We start from the raw sequence: 25,966 nt of genomic DNA, 5'->3' as shown, positions 1-25,966 counted from the left end.
CAAAATTAAAACACATACATGTCCAAAAATCGCAATTAGAATTCATAATTATACACACAAAGAAAATACTTTGATTACCATTAACACATATAAAATCCCTAAAAATATAGTTTCAAACATTAATTATTAATACAATAAAAATTCATCACAATATACATAGTTCCACTCTCCTTATTATAATCGCACATAATCAAACATACTGTCATATTTCATCATTGTATCGTTACTACAAACAAAATAGAGACAGACCTACCTATTACCCTAAAATGTGTACACGTTCATCTTTATAATAAAACCCCATACTGCAATTGCCACAGACATAGGAGTAAGACTCAACAACCTGTGCCACAATAAGCCATTATTAACATATCTAGTATCATGTACAAATTGTCTAAAATATAACATTCAAAAAAATATTAGTGTTGGACAAAATAAAAACATATGTTGCCATGTTTCCATTTCAGTAATATTTTCGCAATGACATCAATGCGCGAGGTCAGGAGAAATAAGACCTCTTTTGGCCATTACTTCTCTGGTGGGTAATAGATAAAAAAGAAACCTTATTCAAATATTCTGCACCATAGCATCAGGGAAGCATATTAAATAAGGATCAGCAGAGACCATACTTTTGTGTTTTTTGTAAAGGTGAGCCAAAGCACTATAACCGTGCAGATCTTCCATGGTGGTAATCCAGTCAGCTCTATATAAAGCAGTGTTCATACAGAAGTAACAAGGTCAGTCTCTGAAAAACCCAGCCCTGCAACAACTCTACACAATGGCCCTTAATTTGAATCACTGTACCATTGCTACCAGTGGTCATCAGAACTGGTAGGCCCCCATACAAAGATGTGGCCGGTGGCACAACTCATTTTTGAAACAACAGGAGCTATTTCCAGTTCCCTCTTGCAGACAGTGATTTTAGGCCCAATTCAAAACGTATAAGACCATAGGCGTGCAGTTTGATAAGCCAAGAGCCCGCCTCCCGATTAGGGCTTCTGAATTTTACCAGGCTTCCAAACACCCAGCATTGCATTTTTTCCACACCATTTAGGAGTTAAGGTACTTTGTTACCCTCATGGAAATGTATCAATGGTGCGCAGAAAATGTTCTGTATTTATTTGCAATTTTTCTCAATTGGCCTGCCATGGCTTTGCAGAAAATCCAAGATGTTATACCTCTGTGGCTTACTCAATATAGCGAAGCCTAAATAAATGACATTATTCACCTTGGGTAACTGTTCATTATTTACAACCCTAGTAAACATTACAAGTTTTTTTGATGTCATTAATTGGAGGATTTTAGTTTTTTGTAGATTTATTTGCAAGCCATTCACTAACACGAAATCAGCAAAAGCCTACAGTACCCTTTGCAGGCACGTGTACAGTCGAGTAACATTAAGTCATCGGCATTGGCGATATACTTATACGGCATCTCACCTAACTTTGGAGAAACCAATGAGGCGTTCCCCAGAACCTCTTCAAGATCTGCCACATACAAGTTGTAAAAGGCAGGGGGCAAGAACACACCCCTGCTTCAACCCAAGCGTGTTCTCAATTTTTTGTGATAAATGTCATTCAAAATCCAGTCTAACTTGCATATTTGATTGGTTATATAATTTAACTAGAATCCTAAGTAGGCCCTCAGAATTCCCTAGTCTGTTAAGTTGGCCTATAAACAATCCTGGAGCACTACATCAAATGCAGACGTGAGGTCCACCAATGCCGTAAATATAGACTCGTACTGTTTGGCCCAGGCAAGTTCCTGCATACATTTCAGAAAAAAAATTCAATGAGGTTCCTATTCCTCGACTAAAACCTGATTGATATTTTTTGAATATTCCCTTTTCCAGCGCCCAGCGTTCCAGATGCGACAGTATTAAGAACGCAAAGATCTTACTTTCTGAGTCCATTAACATTATCTGTCTGTAGTTCTTAGGGTCTGAGCACAGGCCTTTTTTTGTAAACCGGAACCATGTATGAGGTTTGCCATGATTAGGGAAATATGTAAGCACCTCTAGTATTACTGCCCGACCTCTGGCGCACTTTTAAAGAGCATGTTAGATAACCTACTGGGGCCCATAGCTCTAGACGCACTGGCCCTCTGTATTCTGTCCAAATCACTATCGAAGACCCCCGCCTACACTATATGATAAGCCACATGGTTGTTATGCACAGTGCCAAATGTACCCTTAAAATACTTGTCCCACTCTTTTTCAGAGATGTTGTTAACCTGTACTGTATCCTGGGTACTCCCATATTGTTAATAATATGCCAGAAGCCAGTAGCGTCTTTCTTCTTAGGCATTTTTAACATGTTTTCAATATATTGCTGATATATTTTCCACCTATGATTTTTCACCCAATTATGATACTGCTGTTTAACTTTCCTAATAGCAGTCAAACGTGATACAACATCCATAGGTGATTTACTAAATTCCTCACTTCCTGATTTATATGATTTTTCTGTTCTTTTATTTCCTGATTGTATACATGTTTGTGACTCCTTGCCTTAAATATGTTGGAAGTCACAGCTTGATTTTGTCAGAATTGCTTGTTCACTAACTCTTCAATATAGGTGTGAAAACAGTTTGGTGCAAAAGTATGTAATTTCCAATCTTTTTTTTAGGAAAGTTTCAATCATAACTTGTATTTGCCATATCCTTCTGCACCTGCCCATTACAAGTAACCATCCTATGATTATTCCACAAAATCCTGTTTTACCCTGATTTAACCATTATAACCCCTGGTAAAATATCATGACTGCCGCGTTTCTGGATGGTTACTTCCAGTGAAACCACATTGATGCAGGTGTAGACTGGGAAACGTTTGAGTCTAATATATGGAAGAAAGTGATATTATTGTCTGTGAGGTCACTCCACTGCCTGCAATCAGACATGAGATAGGTCTGATGTCACTGCAGGTGCGAATAGACTGGAGACGCCTACAGCTGTTCAAAGGCCTGCTATTGCCCTCGAGCTGTACCATTTTTGTACAATTGAGGGAGTTGTTGCTGACTGGCACATGCAACACAATAACCTCGTGGTCAGAATCGCGTACTACAATTTGAACATCTATAGAGTCCTCGGAAGATGAGCTGTTGGTCTTCCCCTATAAAGTAAAGGAAAACATTTGCGAAACTGATTGGATTTTGAATTGAGAGCAGGTGCTTACCTATGAGCTCTATGATCATTTTAGATTTGACGTGAAACCCTTTCATGCGAGTCCATCCTATTCATCAAGACATCCCTCTAGAAAATGTAGGGAAGTGATATTGAGAATAAAGCCCAATTTGCTCCCAATGAAGGACGTATTGGGTGCTAGAGAAAATGTCCCAAAGCAGGAAAGATTGTGCCGCTTTTGTAACCAGGAAATTGAGACGTTACAAAATCTATTTGTGCGGTGTGCTGTATTTCGAAGATGCTTGAGTTTATCTCTTTGGAAATTCTGTGGGAAAAATTGGTGCCCAATCGTGGGAATGGCAGCGATAATGTTTGCTATATAAACCAGACGATGCCCTCTGTATTGCTGCAATGAAATTTGTGAATATTATTCTTGATTGATTACCTATTGTAAATGGTTACGGCACTGTCACTAAACCTTTTTCTGAAATTAGATGGAATATGAAATATGTATTAACTAATGACTATTTTGATATGTGCTGCTGTGTATCTTTATGATGCTATCTATTTTGAATTCTAAAGACTTATATTGCGCCGTATTAATGATAAAGCATGTTAATAGTTTTTGTTTTTAGGTGGTTCTAATGCTCAATGCGCTTTTACTGTTTTACTGTTCTTCTGTGTCAAAAATGTTTGTATGAAAATATAGCACTGTCAAGGAGTTCCCCCCTTCTCACCTGAGTCCGATCTTTGCTGGATTTCTTGGTCGATGCCTTCTTGAGGACGGATCGGGTCTTGAATAAGGCTGCACGAGTCTCTTCTGACTCCAGCGTGCGTTCAAAGTTCTGGGATGCAACGATCCAGGAATCCGGGAAATTAAGAAAGTGCACTACTCAGCACACGAGTCCAGGAAGTAGGAAAGAAGGGAGAGGGACTAGGAATGAAGTTAGTAGGGACAGAATCAGGGAAACAATACCGTGAGCTACGGAGCACACGTCTGGTCTATTAATAGAACACGCTACGTCCAACGTGTAGAGCGAGGAAGGTGTTTCACGCTGGACGGCCATGTTGGGAGTACCAGGGAGTGCAAGCCCCGTTGAGACAAGGACCAGGAAGTCCAAAAGGGGCGCGTTCTGTAGGTCATGACAGCATGCCTCCTCCGAAGACCCATTTCTCCAGGTTTGCCCGGGTGTATGAGGTGACATTTTCTGAGCAGTCGAGGGGTCTTGATATTAGAAAGTGGTCGCATATTCGGGACACCTCATATTCCAGTTGGTTGTCGAGCAGCAGAGGAGGGGGTCTGCAGGATTTCCGGGATGATTGGACATAGGGTTTTAATAAGGATGTGTGAAAAACTGGGTGAATTTTCTTCCAGGAGTCTGGTAGTTTGATCTGGTATGAGACTGTATTTATAATTTCCTTGATCGGAAATGGACCATAGTACCGAGGAGCCAATTTGTTTGGCCGTAGATGTCGGGGTAGTAATGTCAAGGACAACCAGACTTGATCACCAATTGCATAAGAAGGCCCTGGTTTTCTTTTGGAATCCGCTTACCTCTTAGTCTGTGTTCTGGCCTTCTATAGGTTTTCTTTGGCCTCCTGGTGTACGTTGATGAGGGTTTCGATCCAGGAGTCGACAGTAGGTACCAGTGTGGGATGAAAGAGAACAGAGGGTAGAACCGATGGATGGAAACCTTGGCTACAATAAAAGGGACTGGACTTAAGTGCTGAATGATCAGAATTGTTGTAGGCAAATTCAGCCACAGGTATCAGGAGCGACCAGTCATCCTGAACCTTGGTGGCGAAACATCGAAGATACTGTTCCAGGGTCTGATTAGCACGTTCTGTGGCCCCGTTGGTTTGGGGATGATAACCTGATGAGAGGGCACGTTGGATTCCCAAAATGCGACAGAGATGTTTCCAGAATTGTGAGACGTATTGAGGTCCTCGATCAGATATGATCTTGGAAGGAAGTCCATGCAGACGGAATATGTGTTCCAGAAAGATTCCAGCAAGTTCGGATGAGGATGGTAGCTTACACAGGGGTGTAAAATGAGCAATATGAGTGAACAAGTCAATGGTAACCATGATGGTCGTGTATCCTCGGGAAGGTGGTAATTCCATAATGAAGTCTGTAGCTATGAATTCCCATGGCCTTGTTGTCAGAGTAGGTTGCAATAGAAGACCCGCCGGTCTCTTATTATCATGTTTATTTTGACTACAGATAGCACAAGCTTGGATGTACTTCTGTATGTCGGTCTTCATTCCAGGCCACCAAAACTGTCTTTGTATGAGGTGGAGGGTGTTGGTGTCATGACCCTCACCCCAAAGCCCCCCTGGCCTACCTATGGACCAGGGGGAGCCTTGACCCCAGTCCCCACTAAATCCAAAAGTAGGCCTTCTTGGGGCCAGTCCTGGTGCCTTTGGCACCAGGCTCATACTTAATAATGAGTTTGTGCTTGGGAACTACTTTTTGTTACTGTCATTCAATGTGGAAGCATCTACAGAATCAGGCTTCTTGGAACCTGGCTTGCAGAAGGATGGTTTGGGTGTGGTACTTTGGAACTCTTTTACCAGGACTTCTTTCTTGAAACTATTTAAACCACACCTGACTAGACTGACACGCTTCGTGTTAGTTTGCAATTCAGCAACGTGACGCTCACCGTGTTCAGCTTCAGCCACGAACCTAGGAGGAACAGCATCTGCAGAAAAAGAAAGAAGACATCGTTAGAAAAGGTTGCAGCTTACCTGAATTACATCATTAGCAGTCCTCAGCTCTTCCGACTGGTATCCATGAACCAGCACTCCTTCGGATCGATGGACCTGCAGAAAGGGAGAGACAAAGCATTAGACATTTTGCACAATTAACGAACTCCGCAAAAAGGCTTACCTTGCCACTCGCACATTATTCAGCAACACCCCTGGAATTCCACACTCCGGCGGAGCACCGCAACCTGTGAAGATAAAAGATAACAGGTTAGCAAAGGCAAGGCACCTTAGCGCTGCGTAAAGCGCCTACTCGCCGCGTCAAGGCACTCCAAAAAACGCTAATACTTACCAGCGAACCCCAAATCCAATCTTCGCCACGAATTAGACTTCCACGTACCTAAGGAAGAGAAAAAGACATTGTTAATTCCAGAAGGTATGCTAGGACAGGAAAACACCATAGCAATAAGACCTACCTAAAAGACTCACGTCGGGCCGGCATCAGTGAAGTAACTCGACCGACATTGCCCGCAAAGATCTACCCGCCCCTGCCGAGACAGCAGGATGGAGAACCCACCAACATCAAGAACAAGGATTCATCCGCTGGTCACTACTGGGCATCGCAGGGAGGGATACCAGGACCCCGATTGCTGGGTGGCTCCCCCGTGGAACCAGGTGAGCGTAACAGTTGGTTATGCCATGATGTCCGGAGTGAAGGGTATCATGACAGAGGTTTATTATTCTTTGTTGTAATTTCTGTGTGGGAATGACCAGTGCATTGTCCTTGAATAAATATCCTTCCTTGACTCTTAGATTCCATTGATTCATCCTTGAAATATCCTTCCACAGATCAGAGGATTGGGTTTGGACTCGAATTTCTTCAGGAGATTGACTGCTTGAGCTACAAAGATTGTGTGGGGAAACATCTTACGATAGGCCCTATCTTCAGTAGTTACATAGTCAGGACATCGAGATAAGGCGTCAGCAATCAGGTTTTGTGATCCGGGAACATGGGTGATGTGGAACTGGTACTGGGCAAAGAAGTAGGCCCAACGCGCCTGACGACTGTTCCTACACTCCAATGACTGTAGAATTTGAAGATTCCAATGGTCCGTGTGGACCTGAACTGGATGTCTAGCACCCAGAAGTAGATGTCGCCATTCAGTGAAGGCTTGGCGGATGGCTAACACTTCCTTTTCCAGGACGGAGTAATGTGTCTCACTGGGAGTTAGGGTTCGTGAAAGGTAAGCAATGGGGTGTTCCAGTTTATCCTCAAATTCCTGCTTCAACACCGCTCCTATGGCATAGTTAGAGGCATCCGTTTCCACTAGGAATGCTCGATTTATGTCGGGTTGGGCTAAAATGGGGGCCTGCGTGAACTCTGCCTTTAAACGTTGGAATGCCTTATCTTGCAATGTAGACCAGATAAAGGGGGTGTCTTTCTTCAAGAGATCAACGAGCGGCTGAACAATCTCAGAAAAGGTGGATATGAACTTCCGGTAGAAGTTGGCAAGCCCCAGGAAGGATTGAACTTGTTTCAAGGACGTGGGAGCGGGCCATGCCAGTATGTCCTTTACCTTTGAAGGGTCCATACCAATTCCTTCAGGGCTAAGGATGAATCCTAGGTAGTGAACAGAAGTAACGTGAAACAAGCATTTTTCGGGTTTGGCTAAACGTTTGTGTTCACAGAGTCGTTGTAATACTGCCTTTACATGTTCTTCATGCTTTAGAAGGTCCTTGGAAAAGATCAATATGTCGTCCAGATAGACAATGACGAAGAGGAATAACATGTCAAAGAACACCCTATCCATGAAACGTTGAAAAACTACGGGGTATTAGCTAGTCCAAAGGTCATGACTAGATATTCATAGTGACCAAAAGGTGTTCTAAAGGCTGTTTTCCATTCATCTCCTTCCCGGACACGGATCAAATGGTAGGCACCCCAGAGATCCAACTTTGTGAATATTACAGCGCCTCTCACAGATTCCAGGATATCCGAGATCAAGGGCAGTGGGTACCGGTCTTTGAGGGTGCATTGATTTAAGCCACAATAGTCGAGGCAAGGTCTGAGTTCCTTGGTGTCCTTCTTGGGAACAAAGAACAACGAAGCACCCACTGGAGATTTTGAAGGTCTTATGGTGCCATTTTCAAGGTTGGTATCCAGGTATTTTCGGAGGGCCTTTTTCTCAGGTTCGGAAAGGATGAACATTCTGCCAAAGGGAATCACTGCTGAGGGATCTGTATCTATGGCGCAGTCTTCAGGTCTGTGAGGGGGTAAGGCATGGACTATGGCAGTTGAAAATACATCAGCATATCCCTGATAGGCCTCAGGGAGTTGTATGATATTGGAAACCATGAGTGGGGTTTGCTGGTCTCTTGGTGGTTCTTTAGGGGGTGTTAAGGAGGGATCCAGGAATAGACAGTGAGACATACAAAACTCTGAGCCTAGGAATAGTGATCCTGCTGTCCACTTGATATACGGATTGTGCTTCTGTAACCAGGGCATACCCAATAACATGGGGTAATAAGCTGACTTAATGATGTCGAATCTAATACGCTCTTGGTGATGGTTTATAGAAAGCTGGATCTCTTTAGTCTGCAGGCTTACGGGCCCTCAAGTGAGTGGTCTTCGATTGCTTCCACCGGCTGCATGGTGCTTCGTGTCTCGTATGGAATATGATGACTAACAACCCAATCTTGATCAATGAAAATTCCCATAGCTCCACAGTCTACCAAGGCCAAAATGGAATAGGTCTTATTCTTGGAGGGCGATAGGAAGGCCTGCAGTATCACCAAATAGTTTTGTCTAGGAGAGTTCAAGGATGGAATTGATGTGGAGCAAACATCTCTCTCCCGAAGCTCTGCTCCATCTAGGATCGGGAGCTGCCGTTTCCTGAACGCCGAGGAGGGGCTAGAGTACACTCCCTAACCAAGTGTTTATCTGAGGCACAATACATGCACAACCCTGTATGAATCCTTCTCATCCTTTCTTGCGGGGATATAGGTCCACGGAAGGCTTCTATCTGCATGGGTTCTAGTTCAGTGACTGAGCCTGGGTTTGTGTCTGTCTTGGTGGTGCTCTCAAAGGACACTTTCAGAGGATTTCCTCTGGATTTCTTCTTCTCTGCCTTCCTTTCCTGGATACGAAAGTCTATTTGCATGGCAAGGTCCATTAGTGCCTGGAATGAGTTTGGGCGAGCCACTCTGGCCAACTCATCCTTAATCTCCTCATTCAGTCCTCTCCTGAAAAGGGTAAAACTCGCCTCAGGGGACCAATCAGCTTCCTTGGATAATTGCTTGAATCGGGTTACAAAGGTGAGCATATCCTGGGATCCCTGCTGAAAGTCTAACAGGCGTTCCTGGGCACTATAGACCTGCTCTGGGCGGTCAAACATGGTTTTAATGGCCTGTATGAACCCATCATAGTCATCTAAGAGAGCATCGCGGGAATTAACGAGGGGCGTAGCACAGGTTAAGGCATTTCCTGAAAGGTGAGAAATTATGAAACCCACCTTAGCCCTGGGAGTTGAAAAGTAGTAGGACTTAAAAGTAAAGTGGACCAAACACGAATCCAGGAAACCACAAAGGGTTTTTGCCGGCCCATCGTATTTGTCAACTATGCCGCCCAGCAACACACTTTCTTTTGTGGCAGAATCACGGGATAGAACTAATTGTTTGAGAGCGGCGTTTTCCGCCTTTAGATTCTGTACCTCGGTTGATAGTTCTTGCATGCCACGCATCAGGTCCTGAACGGCCGCTTCCATGTCCATATCGAGTTCGGTCGGGTGGCGTCTCAAACTGTCAAGGAGTTCCCCCCTTCTCACCTGAGTCCGATCTTTGCTGGATTTCTTGGTCAATGCCTTCTTGCGGACGGATCGGGTCTTGAATAAGGCTGCACAAGTCTCTTCCGACTCCAGCGTGCGTTCAAAGTTTGGGGATGCAACGATCCAGGAATCTGGAAAATTAAGAAAGTGCACTACTCAGCACACGAGTCTAGGAAGTAAGAAAGAAGGGAGAGGGACTAGGAATGGAGTTAGTAGGGACAGAATCAGGGAAACAATACCGCGAGCTACGAAGCACACGTCTGGTCGCTAATTCGCAATAGCATTGAGACGCGCGCAGCCGCGGGGGGGGCGTGGTCTATTAATAGAACACGCTACATCCAACGTGTAGAGCGAGGAAGGTGTTTCACGCTGGACGGCCATGTTGGGAGTACTAGGGAGTGCAGCCCCTTTGAGACAAGGACAAGGAAGTCCAAAAGGGGCGCGTTCTGTAGGTCATGACAAGCACACAATAAATAAATAAAATAGAAAGCATATTGTGATCACTCAAAGAAGATTCTATAACCTTCATTGTCTAACACTTACCCAATAGAATCGGGTCAAAGAAGATATAATCAATGACAGATTCCTGCACCCACTTATGCCATGTAGCTTTCTTAGACAATTCACCATCTATGGTCCCATTAAGTTCAGTTAGACTGAATGAGGATAGACTTGCCAGCCATGACCTCCCTTCTACCAGTTTATGAGAGTGCTTATTAGTTACACAAACATCCATCACTCCATCAATACCAGTTTACTCATGCTCACATGTGGAGTTTAGATCACCTCCAACTATCATAAACCCCCTCGTATTAGCCAGGCTCCATTTGTCTACACATTTTAGCAAAATATATACAGGAAGTGTTGTAGAGGCGCTACACCTCAATGGCAGTAGATGTTTATAATCAACAATGAGCGACACTCGCCCTCATCATTTACATTCCCTTGTTGGATGTCAAATCTCTTCATGAGTGATCTATTGGAGCCTAACTTCACAGCAGATAATAGCCCACCCGACTGGCGGGCTTTCTCTACCAGGCCTAACTGCTTGAAATGACAAAGAATAACCGTCCATAATTGGCTCGGTCAAGAGCCATAACCTTTGTAACAAAATGATATCATGGGCTTTTAGGATTTTACACACATTTGCATTTTCGTACAAATGGTTATACCCTCACAAATTCCAGGAAACCTATTTCAGCAGATTGGTAAAGAGATTGTTCTAACGGGTCAACCCCTTTCTCCTCTATCACATACAGCCCTTGAAACCCAAAACAAATCCTGCACAACTGATTTGTGATGTGGGTCATTAGATATCAATCGTACCTCCCGTTCAGCCTTGCCCCTCCTTATGTAAGGCTATTACCAGTTCTTTCAAATGGAATGAAGGATCTCAACCACCTGTTGGAATCCCGAATTGGTGGTGTTACATACGGACTAATATCATAACCAAACTGTCTCAAGAGATTACACTCCTTCAGGATTACATCATACACAATTTTAGATTTTATACCCAAAGTGACAATATCTACCCACTCATCCTCAATGAATTCCGCACGTGAGATATCCATCATCGAGATTGCTCTCAATTTCAGGTTCTCTGCAAAAAGTAATAGAATGTTTTGCCGGTTCGTTATCACAGCTGTGTTTCATGGAAGATACACTCTAAGCAAAACCTGTTCCCGCATATAGGCCCGTCGGATACCTGCTTTTGTCCGTTCTTACAAGAGGATCTCTCATAGGGCCGGGCTTCCATGCAGGGTCTTCTTGCTCTATTATCCAAAGAAGGTGCATCTCTTAAAATACTGTAAGACTGTTTGGCTGCTAGTTTATAATGACCGGCCTCTCGTACTTTTACCAGCAGTCAACCTTGGGCCTAAGACTGTTATATGTTCGACTAGCTCTTGACGGGGCCTTCCTTCAGGGTCCGAGTCAATGAGGAGTTCTCTCCCACTAGCTTTCTGGCATTCATTATGTTACCCTGTTGCTGGGACCCCTGAAATAAGGTTTGCAGCAATGACTGTTGCTCCCTATATTGTTCTTGGAGGATTAATGCCAAGTAATTCTGTAGTTTTGTTCCCAAGTTGTCCACTAGATCTTTTGTACACAGGGCTGTATTTCTAACTGCCTCTGCGTAGGAACGAACAGAGCAAGGACCAGAGACTCTATTTGACACATAATCTTCAATCACTTGAGGCGACCCTGGCAGTGGAGGCACCTGGAACTCTTGATTTACAGGAATAGTCACTATACTCTGCATGTCCTCTACTCACTCTAGGGACTCATCAGACTAGTCCAGACACCCAGGTTGAAGCATGCTCCCTTTTTTTCTGTCCAGATGCCTACGTAGAATGGGAAATTAACTACAGCCGGATCCTTAAAAACATTCTGGAACCACGTCTATTATTACATTTTGATTTAATGTTCTTGTTTTTTTTCTTTTCTGCTTGCCACCTGTCTTTTTACTCCCGTTAGTGCCCTTACAATCAGAGACATTAACAGTCGACTTTGTAAACTGAGATCGAACTGTTAAGATAAAATTTTCCCCAACTTTCTTGTCACCCTCACCTTTGTCTTCAGTAACCTCTGCTACAATGGCCTCCTTGCATACAACTGGAATCGTTGGAACAATCCTCAGAGGTACTTGATCTTCCTGGGCTTTCGCAGGCCATGTGGGGGAGATGGACAGCCCTCCAGAGCTCCTACAAATCTTTACTGGTGGTTTAAAATGCTCCCAAAACTCATCCACCTGTGCAATTCTATCCAGTTTTTTCATCACACATTCCAACATCACAGTATGTAACTTTACCTTGATCTTAATATTTTCATATAGACACACAGAAGATGACAGTACATAGTTGAGGGCATGTAGGACTGTTTGATCCTGTCCCTCCTGCCCATCACTCCCTGCCTCGAATAGCTTCAGATAGGAGCTATAGGGCCTCATTACAAGTCTGCCGGTCCCGAAATAAGGGTGCCAGTAGCAACGTACCGGCAGCCATTCTGGACCGGCAGACTACAACTGTGCATGCTGGGCCTGTGCTCCCGGCAGGTCTGACCAGCCAGGTGCATCGCCCCCCGTAGGCACAGTTGGCACGGAAGTACCAGCACCATTAGCAACGCTGCTGGTCCTTCAGAGTCCCCTGTGCCGTGGAGTCCTATCGGACTCTACGGGTATGGGGACTAACATTTCCCGCCACCTGACTTTCCGGGCCGCCGGCACTTGTAATGTTCACCGGGAGGTGGCACCGGGAAGTCAAGCGGTGGAAACAGTGTTACAGGGTTGGCAGCTAACCGTTGGTGGCACCAGCGGGTTACCACCAACCTCGGAATGAGGCCCATTGTCTTCCCTTCGAAGAGAATGGGGTAATGAAACTACTACACTAAGGTTATCATCAAATTCATCCTCATAAACAGTTGTTGGTGAGTCTGGTGTAAAACCCCCCTCAATAGCGTCCTGTACCTCATATTAGCAGTTCAGACTTAAGTTCAATAGCTCTGCATCTGAGTCAGACATTCTTCTAGCATCAGAAGGGTTTGTGTCTACACTTGCTATTCTCAAAATGAAGCTTGTCAATTTCAAGATATCCACGTTTTAAGATTTATCTCTTGATCACGTATGTGCAGAATGAATGTGCATCTTTTATATGAACCGTATACGTCTGTGTACGATATAGGGCCTTATTACAAGTCTGGCAGTAACCCGCTGGTGTTACTGGCGGGTTGCCGCCAGACTCATAATATCGTTTCTGCCACGTGAGATCCCGGACATTACAAATCCCGGCAGCCAGGGATATCAGGCTGCAGAAAGTGTAAGTCCCCATTACCATCGAGTCCCATAGGAATTCATGGGAATGGGGACACAGAAGCACCAGCACTGTTGCTAATGGGGCCGGTACTTGCGTGAAAACTCGGTGGCCGGGTGCCGTTACGCTCGGAAGGTCAGACCTATCGGCCGCAACAGCCCCCGCCCGCAGAGTTGTAGCGTGGCGCACCAGGAAAGGGTGCTGGTACGGTGCGACCGGCACCCTTATTTCCAGACCGCCACACTTGCAATGAGGCCCATATGTGTATTTCATACATGTACGCTACTATTCATATGAAAACTCACTTCAAAGTCAGGACTGACTCTGACGTTAGTTTTTATATGTATAAAAGATGTATTAGAGCTGTAAATTGCATACATGTACAAAATGTCATATTTTTGTACACCTCTTTTACATATTGAACCTTGCTTTAATGTGCTTATGGGGATACATGAGGTGCATAAGACATGTTCAGAATTAATGTACATCTTATACTCGAACTGTACATGAACTTGTGGGAGATATACATTTTGTGCACGCACACCAGCATGCATATAAAAACTCACATCAAAGTCTGGGCTGACTTTGGTGTCAGTTTTCGGGAGATATAAATTGTGCACATATATGAACTATACAACTTCTATACACCTCCTACATTCATACAAACTCTCGAATATGAGTGTCTATGTGTATAGGAGGTGTATAGAACACGTGCATTTTGTGAGTTTATACCAAACTCTCATATACTGTTTATAAGCCATACACGCAAATGCCAGACAGTTACCACTGAAAAACCCATACCCCTTATGCCACATGAGCTTGGTCTAAGAGCATGCAATGGGAGAGTGCTACCTGACATGCCTGAGAATTATACCTTTGTAAGCCATAAGGGAAGATACCATATTGATTATATAGCAACTAGTATGTTAGACTGGCTAAGGGTTGAAAGTATGGAGGTAATTATCTGCAGCAAGAGTGACCATTATGCCCTGAGCTCTACTGTGCTTTGGGAGAAATATGGTAGCAACAGTCAGAGGAGTTGGAGAGTTGGGAGCCCCATTATGGTTGTGGGTCTCTCTAAGAAGTCTATAAAGTGGTCATCTCTCGATCTCCATGTAACCAAACTTAGAGTATATGCTAGTACTGAACCGCGTATTGATGGATTATGCTATAAATGTGAAACCACTCGGGAAGTTGAAGACCTGTATTTACATATGACAAAGGTCCTGTACCCCTTTTTCACTAAATCAATCGGGAAATTAAAGAAGCAAGCATTGAGCAATAGGGGCTGGTATGACAATGACTGCCAGTTAGCCAAAAATGAGCTCCTAACATATTTAAAGAACGAAACAATGATTGACAGGCTACATCGAAGGAATTTAAGGTCCTTGTATAAGATGTTGCAAGCTAGGAAAAAGGCTGAGTTTAGTATGAAAAGAATGGATGACCATTAAAATTAATGCAGGAAAAGCCATCAGATTAATTTCTGGAGATCTGTAGCTGGGGATGATAAGAATATGGGCAACCGGCTGTTATTTACTATCCTCAAATTCACCTGGTTTTAGTACTTTAGCAATCTGTATGAAGTCGGCCAAGAAATAACATCTGACCCTGTGGTACGAAGTGTTAATGGGGACGATAGTGGCCTACTTACTACTTTTACATTAAAGGAAGTGAAGGAGGCTGTGGTGATTCTCTGTGGGGGGAAGCTCTGGGACCAGAAGGATTGCCAATCGATCTGTTTAAGGACGAGCCTGCTATTTGGGTCCCTGTGCTAAAACGGGTACTTGACTGCATTGTCAAGACAGGAAACGTTGCACAATCTTGGTGTAGTGCAAAAAATGTGACCTATTTTTTTTAAAAAGGGGACATTAAACTGCCACGTAGCTATATACTCATTTCATTGCTTGATGCCTCGGGTAAGGTCTAGGGGAAAGTATTAACCAGACGGCTACAAAAATGGGCTGCTGACAACAGCATTCTGAACCATCTCCAAGCACGGTTTCTCCCTGGCACTAGTACCTTGGCTCAATGTGTCCATCTGAATGCCATTTTAACTAATTATGTAACAGCCCGGCATACCAGGGTATATGCTGTTTATGTGGATCTGCGAACAGCGTTTGACAGTGTGTGCCGTAATAAATTATGGTGGAAAAGTCTGAGAGAAAAGGGAATTCCTGAGGCTCTTTCAGCAAACATCCAATCTCTGTACTGTAACAACAAGGCAGCTGTGAGGCGGGAGGTGGATGGTGAGCCTACTGATTATTTTGACGTGGAGAAGGGGGGTACGACAGCGGTGTGTTTTGGGCCCTATCCTCTTCTGTCTATACATTGTCATCATAGAGAAATTGCTGGCGACCAGCCTTGATTCACCTAGGCTGGGACAGGATAGTTTCCCAGCACTCTTCTATGTGGATGACGCAGTTCTCTTATCTACTACCCCATGGTGCTGAAACACAATTTGAATATCTTTAGGGAGAAATGTCAAGAATTATCTACGACACTGAATCTTGAGAAGACAAAGGTGCTGATCTTTGGCAGAAAGAGCCAGAGGAAAATGAAATTGACCATCTCCATAGGCGAATATGTGTTAGAACAGGTGCAGCACTAAGACTACTTGGGGATTAGATTCTCTGAGAATCTGTCATGGTCATGGTCAGCACACCTTGTTAAGGCCACAGCAGCCCTGTAAAAATACAGTGGGGGTATACAATGTCTTTACAACAGACTGGAAAGGGGTGCACAGTCTTCCCGGTTATTAAACTGTATCATGAACAGGGTAGGGAAGCGGCTCTGTATGGGGCAGAATTGTGGGGTTATGGCCCTTTGCCGGCGCTGATTGCAATCTAGGGGAGCACCAATGGCTAGCTTACGATGGGAGTGTTGGGAGTTACAATTAGTGAAGTTATAGCTACCAAACCGTTCTTGTATTGGACAAGGCTCTGGTGTACTCAAGAACTTGCCAAATACAGAGAAGCAATGACTTGTTTGAGATCTACATCGGGATCTGCTTCTTTCCATGGCTACGATTTGTCAAGAGAGGTCTTCAGAAAATAGGACTGGGACACCTTTGGTCAAGCCCAGAGGATATAACTCTGAGACAAAAGGCCCACCTGAAAACCATATGAAAGGAGGTTATAATAAACGGGATGAAAAGCTCCTGCACTGGCCTGGGAACAGGTGCTATATACATAATGCTGAAAAAGGTTATGGTTTTGAATTGTATCTGGATTATGTAGCCCTGGCATATGCTTGATGCTTATGTAGCCAACTACGCGCCAATACTCTTAAAGTGGCAACATTTACGGCAGGATGTTCATCTTCTCGGGAGATGGTTGTAAGGTTTGTGGCAATCCTTAGGAGTCTGTTAAAACACTTTCTATTGTTTTATCCTGGATACTCAAGGTTGAGAAAGTGGTATATGATTGCTTTGTTCTGACTTAAAGGCATTAGATCAACTGACCAAACAGTGGACCTCTGTAAGAACACCTCAGATCTAAACCTGGTCTTTTATATTGCAAAAATTAATACATAGAGCATGGCTACTTAGGGCGAAAAAATGACAGTATAGTGTGTTTGTTGGCCGAAAATATACTTTTTACTTTGCAAGAGATGAATTCTGATTGTATTGGATCATGCTGTTTTAAACTGAAATATTAACTAGCATTGTTAAATGTGAATTGCCGGTTTTATATGTGTGATTGGATTGTGATGTTTATTTGCTTTTATAGTATTCTACCGAATAAAGCTATGTTTTACACACTTGCGTCCCACACGCAACACTCACTTGTGCCACATGCTCTTACAACACGGATAGAAGACATGCTCTAAACGAATTGACATCTTGTACACAAACTGGACATGTGCCTGCAGGAAATGTACATTGTGTACAAGTACACTGCTATTAGAAAAAAAAATCACAATTCAGCACTAACTTTGATGTTAATTTTTATATGTATCTAAGACTTGTACAAGATGTTACATTTGTGTACATGGACAAACTATGAACCGTATATGGCATACACTCATATGCTGATACACTGAAACGGCAAACACTCATTTTACATAACACTCATAAGCCATACACACTCATACACCATACTCCCCACAAAAGATGATCGACAGACAGCCCTGACGATACCGTATTCAGGGGGTACATTTGTTTACTATTGCGTCACTCCCCTGCCTGCTTCCACTTTAGCTACTGTCACTATACACAAAGTTTGATACTCCTCATTCTTAAAAAGGTTTGTCACTTTTCGTGCTAATGAGTGTCGAGTACTTCAGATGATACACCGGCGACTGGGATTATTTTGACTAGTATTTCTTTGATATGAACCTTACTAATCAATTGTTAACCTTATCCACCTAAAAGAGAGGCAAAGGACAGAAATGCCCAAGCTCATGCTGACTTCCTAACATCTATGGGCCAGGGATCAAATAGAATATCTACACACATAGGATGTTCTATACAAACAAGTTAATATCTGCACATTAACACCAGAATGTAAAAGAGAAAATGTTATTAAAATCTTCAGTGATTAAGAAAGATGTAGTCGGATAGCAATCTACAAGCAATCTAACAGATTAGAGAATGAGCAGAGGGTCTATAAACAAGAAACTTAAAAAAGTGTAACCAATACAAAAAAAGTCAATTGTTCAAAATAAGTGTTGCAGAACAATCAGCCCTAATTACACACTGTCAACACTATACATGTATGGATTTCAAGCCTTTGGAGAGCCCAGTCACCAATCCACTAGTCAATTCATATCAATCATATTATACTCGGCCCGACAGACACATTCAAAAGCCCCAGAGGGTACAAAGCAATTAGTCAGATGTAGCAAATGTCCAAAATACGACTGGTAGCAGAAACAAATCACTGGACTTTGCCTGCGTAACCTAATGTTTCAACAATGCATACGCTTGGGTTCCTTGCTTGCCGGGGCCCCAGTCTGAAATAGTTCTGTTGTATTCAATTCAAGAACCCACCTAGCCAATGACAAAGTTCACGACATCAAAGCCTGGACTGCAGAAGAAAATGGATCAAAAGGCCAAGACCCAGGGCCTTATAAAATAGTATAAAAGTTGCTTGCCTTTGCGGATCTAACGATCCTTATAGTAGATGTAGGAAGGCAGGACAAACAGCCAGGAGAAATTGAATTTTTCAGCACACTTATGACATTCAAAGCAATGGCAGCTCAGCTTCTCGGCCTGTGCCCAACATAACACGTTGGAGACTTGCCATAAACTACTGACAACTTCATTTTCAGGGTTTTGTGGAACTGAAATTATGTCCTCTCTTTCTCTGCCTCATCTTGAATCCACCCCCAAGGTGCAGCGTGTGTGGACTTGAACCTCCTTATGGCAGATATCCATGCTAACAACTGGCTTCTCAGCTCTTGAGGGCTTGCAGGACATCACATGGAAGATGTCTGCACTGCCTCTGTCTCCTAGTACTTCAAACCCCAGAGCCTGGAGTTCACAGACGTCAGCCTCCGTAAGGCACTGACTGCTGCTGCTGTCAGCTGCCTTATTAGACCTTTAATGACGTATTTTTGTGTATACATTCGAAGCATTGCATATCATGCAAAAACGATCTGCAGGCTCTCCACAAAAAAAAGTACATTTACAAAAGCAAATATACAAGTTGAGTGTAGAGGGGGGGACACAAGACAATACTGGAGTGTTCCATTCTGAAAGTCCACTGGGGGATCACTATATAGGTACTTAAACGTGTATAGGAGGCACTTTCAATCCTAAGGACCTCTGGTTTTTTAGGTGTTCTCAGGGACCACAATTCATCAAAATGCCAGGTGTAGAAGAAGTGACATCACATGACCCTTGACCTCTCATTTGACCGCACCCCCAAGTGACCTCGTGGGAAGTGATAGCACACAACCTTTCACCCCTTGACAAAACCGAAAGTGGCATCACATAGCATTATTCCTCAGTACACTAAAAGAAACATATGGTTATGATATCACAGTAATATGATATACGTTTCATACAAGAATGGAGCACCATATGTAGCATTAATATCAGTGTGTATAGGCCCATATTACCAAATTATTGTGAATGTAAGCAGACGTCCAACACAACAACTTGGGCTATTGTACATCCCTCGGACTAAACTGTAAACAGACAGAGCAACTCGAAGAGGCCTAAAGCCCAAAGCGCAGACATCAAGTACCTTCCAAGTGTCTGGCCACAGACTGGAAACAGCAACTGACCAACATAAGTCCAACCAGAAAAACCATAGTCTTTGTGGGGGACGGCCACAGGACACCAGAGCGGGCCACACCAAGTGCTGGGATCACCCGGCGAGACAGTTGCGCTGCGGACTCACAGCAACCATGAGGAAGGAGGCACCCTTCAATATCCGGAACGCCGGATGGGGATACAATGGCTGGGGGCACCCAGCAGACCCAAGCATCGGCTTAGGGCCACCCAGGCCGGGGCTGCTACAGTAGGCCGTGATCACACGGCAGTCGGATCACCAGACAAAGGGCACAGATACAAGTTGCCACTTCCTGGGGCTCTGCTGCACTCCTCTCACGTAGCAGCAGAGCCCCTTTTATTTGAGGAGTGTCATGACACAAACATGACACTTTTCTTTATAGGGGCAACAGGCACACACTGAAATGGGCCACACACCACATCCATCCTTTATTTTAACAAAAAAAACACAGCACAAATAAAACAACGACCCTATCCAGAGTCTACTACTATGGTGTAATCCAGTCCGCGTACCACCCAAGAACTACCAAAGCACTGCAAACAGTGGTGCATTCCAGTCCGCACACCACTCCGATGAACTTTTCAATCACTGCAAAGTACTGCGCATTCCAGTCCACACACCCACCGGCTCCCTGGTGGCCGCGTTGGGGAATCAGAAAATGCCTGGATCAAACTGCCCACTTGCGCTGCTGCAGAACAGGAAGAACACATTCTCCTCATCTTCCTCCTCGGCATATTCATACAGTCTCCTCCTTTGCTCCTGTACCACCTGGACCACTGCCACCCTGGAGAGCTTCCTCCCAGTGACCTCCTTTGACACACTTCCTGCTGAGGCCCCAGTCATGCTGGCCGGCGTTGGGGCTGGGCACACTCGTGCAAAATGATTCCCTTTTCTGCATGGCCTACACGGGTGTCCTTTGGCTGGACAGTCCTGCGCGTGCGGGAGGTCCCATCCACACTGATGGCCTATTGTGGCACCTGGCTCCCTCCGTGGCCAATCCCCACTTCTCATTGGCCTACCTCCTTGCCATTTGCTGACAGCCGACACCTCTTCCAACTTTGCCCATTGCATGGGGGCTTCCAGCTTGAGCTGTTGCCTGGAGAGGTCCATAGCCGAGGCACGCACCTCTGCCAGCTCCTGGCTGCGGCCCAGTTCTAGGATTCGGTCACGGCGCAGCCCTGGCTCCCTGAGGACTTGTTTTTGCGCAACTTCGCCGAGCTACAGCCGTAGATTATCTGAGCCCGGATCTCATCATCCTCGAAGTTGCCTAGGGCGCAGGACAGCGCAATTCCACGAAGCTTGCCATTAAATGCATTGAGGCTCTCCCCCCTCCTCTTGCCTCACGCATCTCATCCTGAACCGTTCATAATCCCGGTTCACCATGGGCATGAAGTACTCATTTAGGGATGCAATGACTGCGCCATATGACTGATTTATGGGCTGCAGGGTCTTAAACAGCCTCTGCACAGCTGGGCCGGCCGAGTACAGAAGCGTTGGGCGTTTAGCTCTATCCTTGATCTCCACTGCCTCAAAATACAGTTCTAGGTTTTCCACCCACGCCATCCACCTGGGTCCTAGACTGGCTGGAGCCTCCACCACATCAAACGGATACAACTGTGCTAGCTGCACATTCTGGCGGTATGCCCCTTCATTGTCGTTGTCCCCCATGATGGTCACAGGGGTGCCGCATCCTGCGCTCACTGATGCTGGTCCCCCGGCTTAACTGACCAATCTGGAAGTCACTGAGGGTGCACAAGCACTCCTTATGGAGCTGCTACCCGTCTGGGAACAGCTGGATACTCTTGATGAAGGTAAGATAAACATTGAGGGTTACACTCGGGGGCCTTCAGGGCAGACTGGTGGGTTGATTGGTCCTTTTATGTTCCTGAACGTTGGGTTTTCAGGCTGATGGCATACTCAGGCTAATTTGTGGGCAGGGCTGCCAGTGCTGCATCGCCAGTGGTGCTTTTATTTTTACCTTCCGGCCGGGTCCTGCATGAGTCAAACCCTCTTTTTTGGGGCACCACGGGCCATCGTGTCCCTCTGTCGCTCTCACTTTTTTTCTCCAGCGTTTGCAATTTTGTTTTTTTTCTGAATGTTATATTTTTTTTTTGGCAGGTCCGATGTTCGTGGGCCATGCCCACCCTTCTTTGCTGCGGCTGAATTAACTTTATATACCACACCGCGGCCGTTGTTTGTGGGCCATGCCCACCTTCCTTTTTTCGGATGACAGAATCACTGCAGCGGGCCTGGGTGTCGGATAGCCACGCCCTGTTCTGTCTGGGCCTCACGGTCCCTCGATCAGACACCGACAAGGAAAATCCTCCTCTATCCTCCGCTATCCTCTGCTTTCCTCCTCCTTTTTCTTTTTCTCTGCCAGTGCAGGCGCACAAGGACCCACTGCTCCTCCCTAGCTCACAGGCGGACACCAGCAGTTATCCACGCACCGCAATGACACTTCTGCGGGCCCGGACTCAGATGGGCTCAGCCCACCCCCTTTGTGTGGTCACCACTGCCTCCCCCATACGTGCGGCAGCCTCAGGGCCTCAGCTGTTCCTTCATTTCAGCCGTCGCCTCAGAGCGAGCCTCTTCAAACTGAGCCCAGCCCAGCTGCACACTGGGCCTCAGGTTTCCTACTTCTGCGGCCACCTCTGCCACCTGACACGTGGGCGATGCCGCATTCGGATGTGCACCACGGGCTTCCAGCAGCCCACACACCGGAGTATGCGGGCCCAGACCGCCCTCGTCACCAATGTGGTGGCTCCCCACAGGTCACCAGGGCGGGCCACACCAAGTGCCAGGATCACCCGGCAAGACAGTTGCGCAGTGGCTCGCACAACCATGAGGCAGAGTGCACCCTGCAATATCCAGAATGCCAGATGGGGATAAAATGGCTGGGGGCACCCAGCGGACTGCAGCCTCGGCTTGGGGCCACCCAGGCCAGGGCTGCTACAGTAGGCTGTGATCACATAGCAGTCAGATCCCCAGACAAAGGGCACCGACACGAGTTGCCACTTCCTGGGGCTCTGCTGCACTCCTCTCACGTGCCAGCAGAGCCCCTTTTTTTTTAGGAGCATCATGATACAGTTATGACGCTTTTCCTTAATGGGGCAACAGGCCCACACTTAAATAGTCCCCACACCACAGTCTGGAGGGTTGCCCAGAACTGTGCCATGATTGATTTGAAACCTTCCAGCCATCACCTTTTCTGTTTTGCTCATTTTATTTGTTAGAGGGAAGATAGAGGGGAAGGATATGTTGCAGGTCACAGTATTTGCAGGTTTTTTTTTATTTTAAAATGTAAACAGCAGCAGCAATCCATGACATCACCCATAGAAAAGCCTGCTGGGCCTACAGACCTAGGCTACTTCTCACTGATGCCGACCAATGAGGCTGAAACATGCCTGGGGATGCGTGTGGTCTCGTGCAGAAAGCATGTGACCTAGCAGTTCAGGCTGGACTGACCCTTTTGGGGTGGAACCAAGTCTGGTTTGCATATGGTCTTTCCCCTCCTGTAGTGTCTTGGCAGGCTGAAAAACAATTGTCTGGAGTCCCATTTTATTATTTTCTTTGGTCCTTTACATCTTGCTTAATGCCAGTCTCCCCCAATTTCTAAGCACTGGAACAGGAACTGAACCCATCTTGCACGGCATCTTCTTGGTCCCAAAGCAGGTGTTTCCCCTGACCAAGCCTACCAAATATATATATTTTTTGCTTGAGGAAGGAACAGATGCTTTACTTCAAAAGAGGAGGGCAACTTCAGCTAAATTAATTATCTCACCTTGCATCTATCTACAGTGTGCCTGTGATGTAGATCTGGCAGATCTGGGTCAGGTCACACAGTGCCCAGGCATGATTGGTGGCAGAAGCCGCTAGGGCACACCCTTCTCGTCACAGGCCCAGTGGCTCACTGGATGTGCAAAGCAAACAACAAGAAACACTGACAAGATGTGTGTTCATGCTGTGCTGTCACTGAGTACTGCAGGCTGCTCTTGCCCATTCCCAGCTGGCTAGACCTAGCCTCCATACCCTTCCTGTTGTTACAGTACTGGGTATAATCTGCACAGACAGCTCTGCCTCTCAACCTAACCATTCATGCATTCTTCACTAATGGGCTCGCCAACCTGTTAGTGATGGTGGCTTCATGTTTTTTCCTGCATCACTGTTATTTCTCCATCTAACGAAATCTAGATTCCAGGTGAAAAAAGCTGTGGTACATTTGGATGCATTTACAACTGCCTTTTTCAGGTGCAACACGTATATCTGCTCTTGGCACTGCCTCTTTGTCCAGTGGCCCAGGGGCCATAAGGTCAGATCTAGGGGTAGCAGAGTGAGAGCTAGGTGTAGCGGGTGCTACCCCTGGCAACCACCAGTGGTCGAAGTCTACGAAAAGAAGTAGTGGAGCTATGTTCCCGACTGGTCTGCACCGCTCCCCTCAAACCCCATTGCCACATCCGCTCCCATACACAATAGAAACCCCCAAATGCATGCGCCTGCAGTTTAAGGGAATGTTCAGTGCACAACTGCTTCCTACACTTTTATTTTAAAACGAAACCATTCCGGAAAGGTTTCTTTTTAAAATAAAAGTATAGTAACGTTAAAACTTAATTAAAAGAAGTAGAGGAGCACTGCTCCCGTCCACTCCCTCTCACTTCGACCACTGGCAACCGCCAAATGACGTCCCTGGGTGGTCTTGCCCTAAAGGATGTGGTGACCCTTTGGAAATGAGTCTGTATGCAATGTAATAGAACATGGCCCAATTTAGAGAACAGGGCAGGTCTGACGCGAGTAGCAGCATTACGGGATTTGGGTAGCGTAGAGAATACCACTGAAGAAAGCTAAGCAGTGACGTTGAATTTGCCTGGCTTCTGGAGGTCAAGCTCCATGAGGTAAAGGTGGAGGAAGAGTACGAGTGGAGGAACTCATGAAAGGCCTCTTCCACTATAACAAGTGAGACTGAGAACAGCGTGGATGTGAGCATGTATCACCTGGAAGGGGTGCCAGTCAGAGGAGTAAGAAAGGGCATATATTTCTCTGCCACCACATAGCGGCTGGTTGAAGATAACTAACTGGTCAGACATGGGACAAAAACGCCTGCCTGGTTAATGAGCCATGATAATAGGGGGGGTCTACCACCAGCTCTCTGGGAGTGGTTCTGCCAAGACACGAGGAAAAATCAACACACATCCTACCTTAAATCAGTAGTGCACGTTCCGATTGCTCACCTTAATCATCTCTTCATAGGAGAGGAAAAGAATATTGAATTCCTCTTTGTGGGCATACCAGCCGCTGACGTGGTCAATCCATAAACAGGGAAATACTTGTGGAAAAAGAAAAAAAGACGTGTTAGTGGAAATAAGACGACAGAACTTATCAGCAATAGACTATGGACCTGGAACACATTTTATTTGCCAAACTTAACAGAAACGAATGACTTTATTGTTTATCATTATTATCAGAAAGGTTTCTAGGAAAATTAATGCATTTTGGAAAGCTTTCCAGTTTTCGTGTAGAATCACAATCCTGGACGGAATGTGTCTTTTCAGCTTATGACTTCTGTACCTCCGATGCTCTACACAGTTAGGTCTATACAATGTAAACATGTATATCTAGCTACTAAAATGTAATTAGGCACAACATGTACATGGGGTGCCACTTGTTTGTCATGTTGTCATGTCATGTAATCTGAGATGTGACCCTCCCCAGAAATGCATTGTTCTTCGATAGGTTGAGCTTTATTTATAACAAATTCTTTCATTCTTGGGATTTTGCACTGGTATAACCAAAAAGGTTAAAATAAACATATCAGAATAGGTATAAATGAAGTGAGATAAAGATAAATACGAAGCAAGTGGCTATTAGAAATGGGGAGGGCGGCTTAAGAAGTGGGGCCGGCTTTCCATGGGAGATCAGAAAGGAATGTAAGCTGTAGTCATGGGTTTAAGCCCAACATCTGGTTTCCTGTCACTAAATGGCCAGTTCAAAACTACTTGGGCCTGATTCACAAAAAATGTTGCGCTGCTCAAATGCACTTTGTGCTGAAAAAGTACACTTTGTGGCAAGCAAAACCAATGTCACCAAGTCATAGATCAGACTTTGCGCTGATCCATCCCACTTTGCGCTGCGCTCGAGCTGCTCAAATGCACTTTGTGCTGAAAAAGTACACTTTGTGGCAAGCAAAACCAATGTCACCAAGTCATAGATCAGACTTTCCGCTGATCCATCCCACTTTGCGCTGCGCTGGAGCTGCTCAAATGCACTTTGTGCTGAA

At 45.2% G+C, this 25,966-nt stretch overlaps 1 protein-coding gene across 1 annotated transcript in view; it reads right to left on the bottom strand.

Annotated features, from left to right (window-relative positions):
* LOC138452651 (amine sulfotransferase-like) overlaps positions 1 to 25,966 on the bottom strand; it is a 401,286-nt gene that overhangs the window by 118,498 nt on the left and 256,822 nt on the right. The window contains exon 5 of the mRNA XM_069605019.1: positions 24,921 to 25,015. Within this exon, the coding sequence (XP_069461120.1) occupies positions 24,921 to 25,015 (95 nt within the window). The remainder of the gene's footprint in view (positions 1 to 24,920; positions 25,016 to 25,966) is intronic.

Source organism: Ambystoma mexicanum, chromosome 4p, assembly GCF_040938575.1.
Source record: "Ambystoma mexicanum isolate Mex_15411 chromosome 4p, UKY_AmexF1_1, whole genome shotgun sequence".
In the NCBI taxonomy this organism is placed as follows: domain Eukaryota; kingdom Metazoa; phylum Chordata; class Amphibia; order Caudata; family Ambystomatidae; genus Ambystoma; species Ambystoma mexicanum.
Note: the sequence above shows the minus strand (reverse complement) of the source record. Positions and strands in the feature narration are given on the sequence as shown.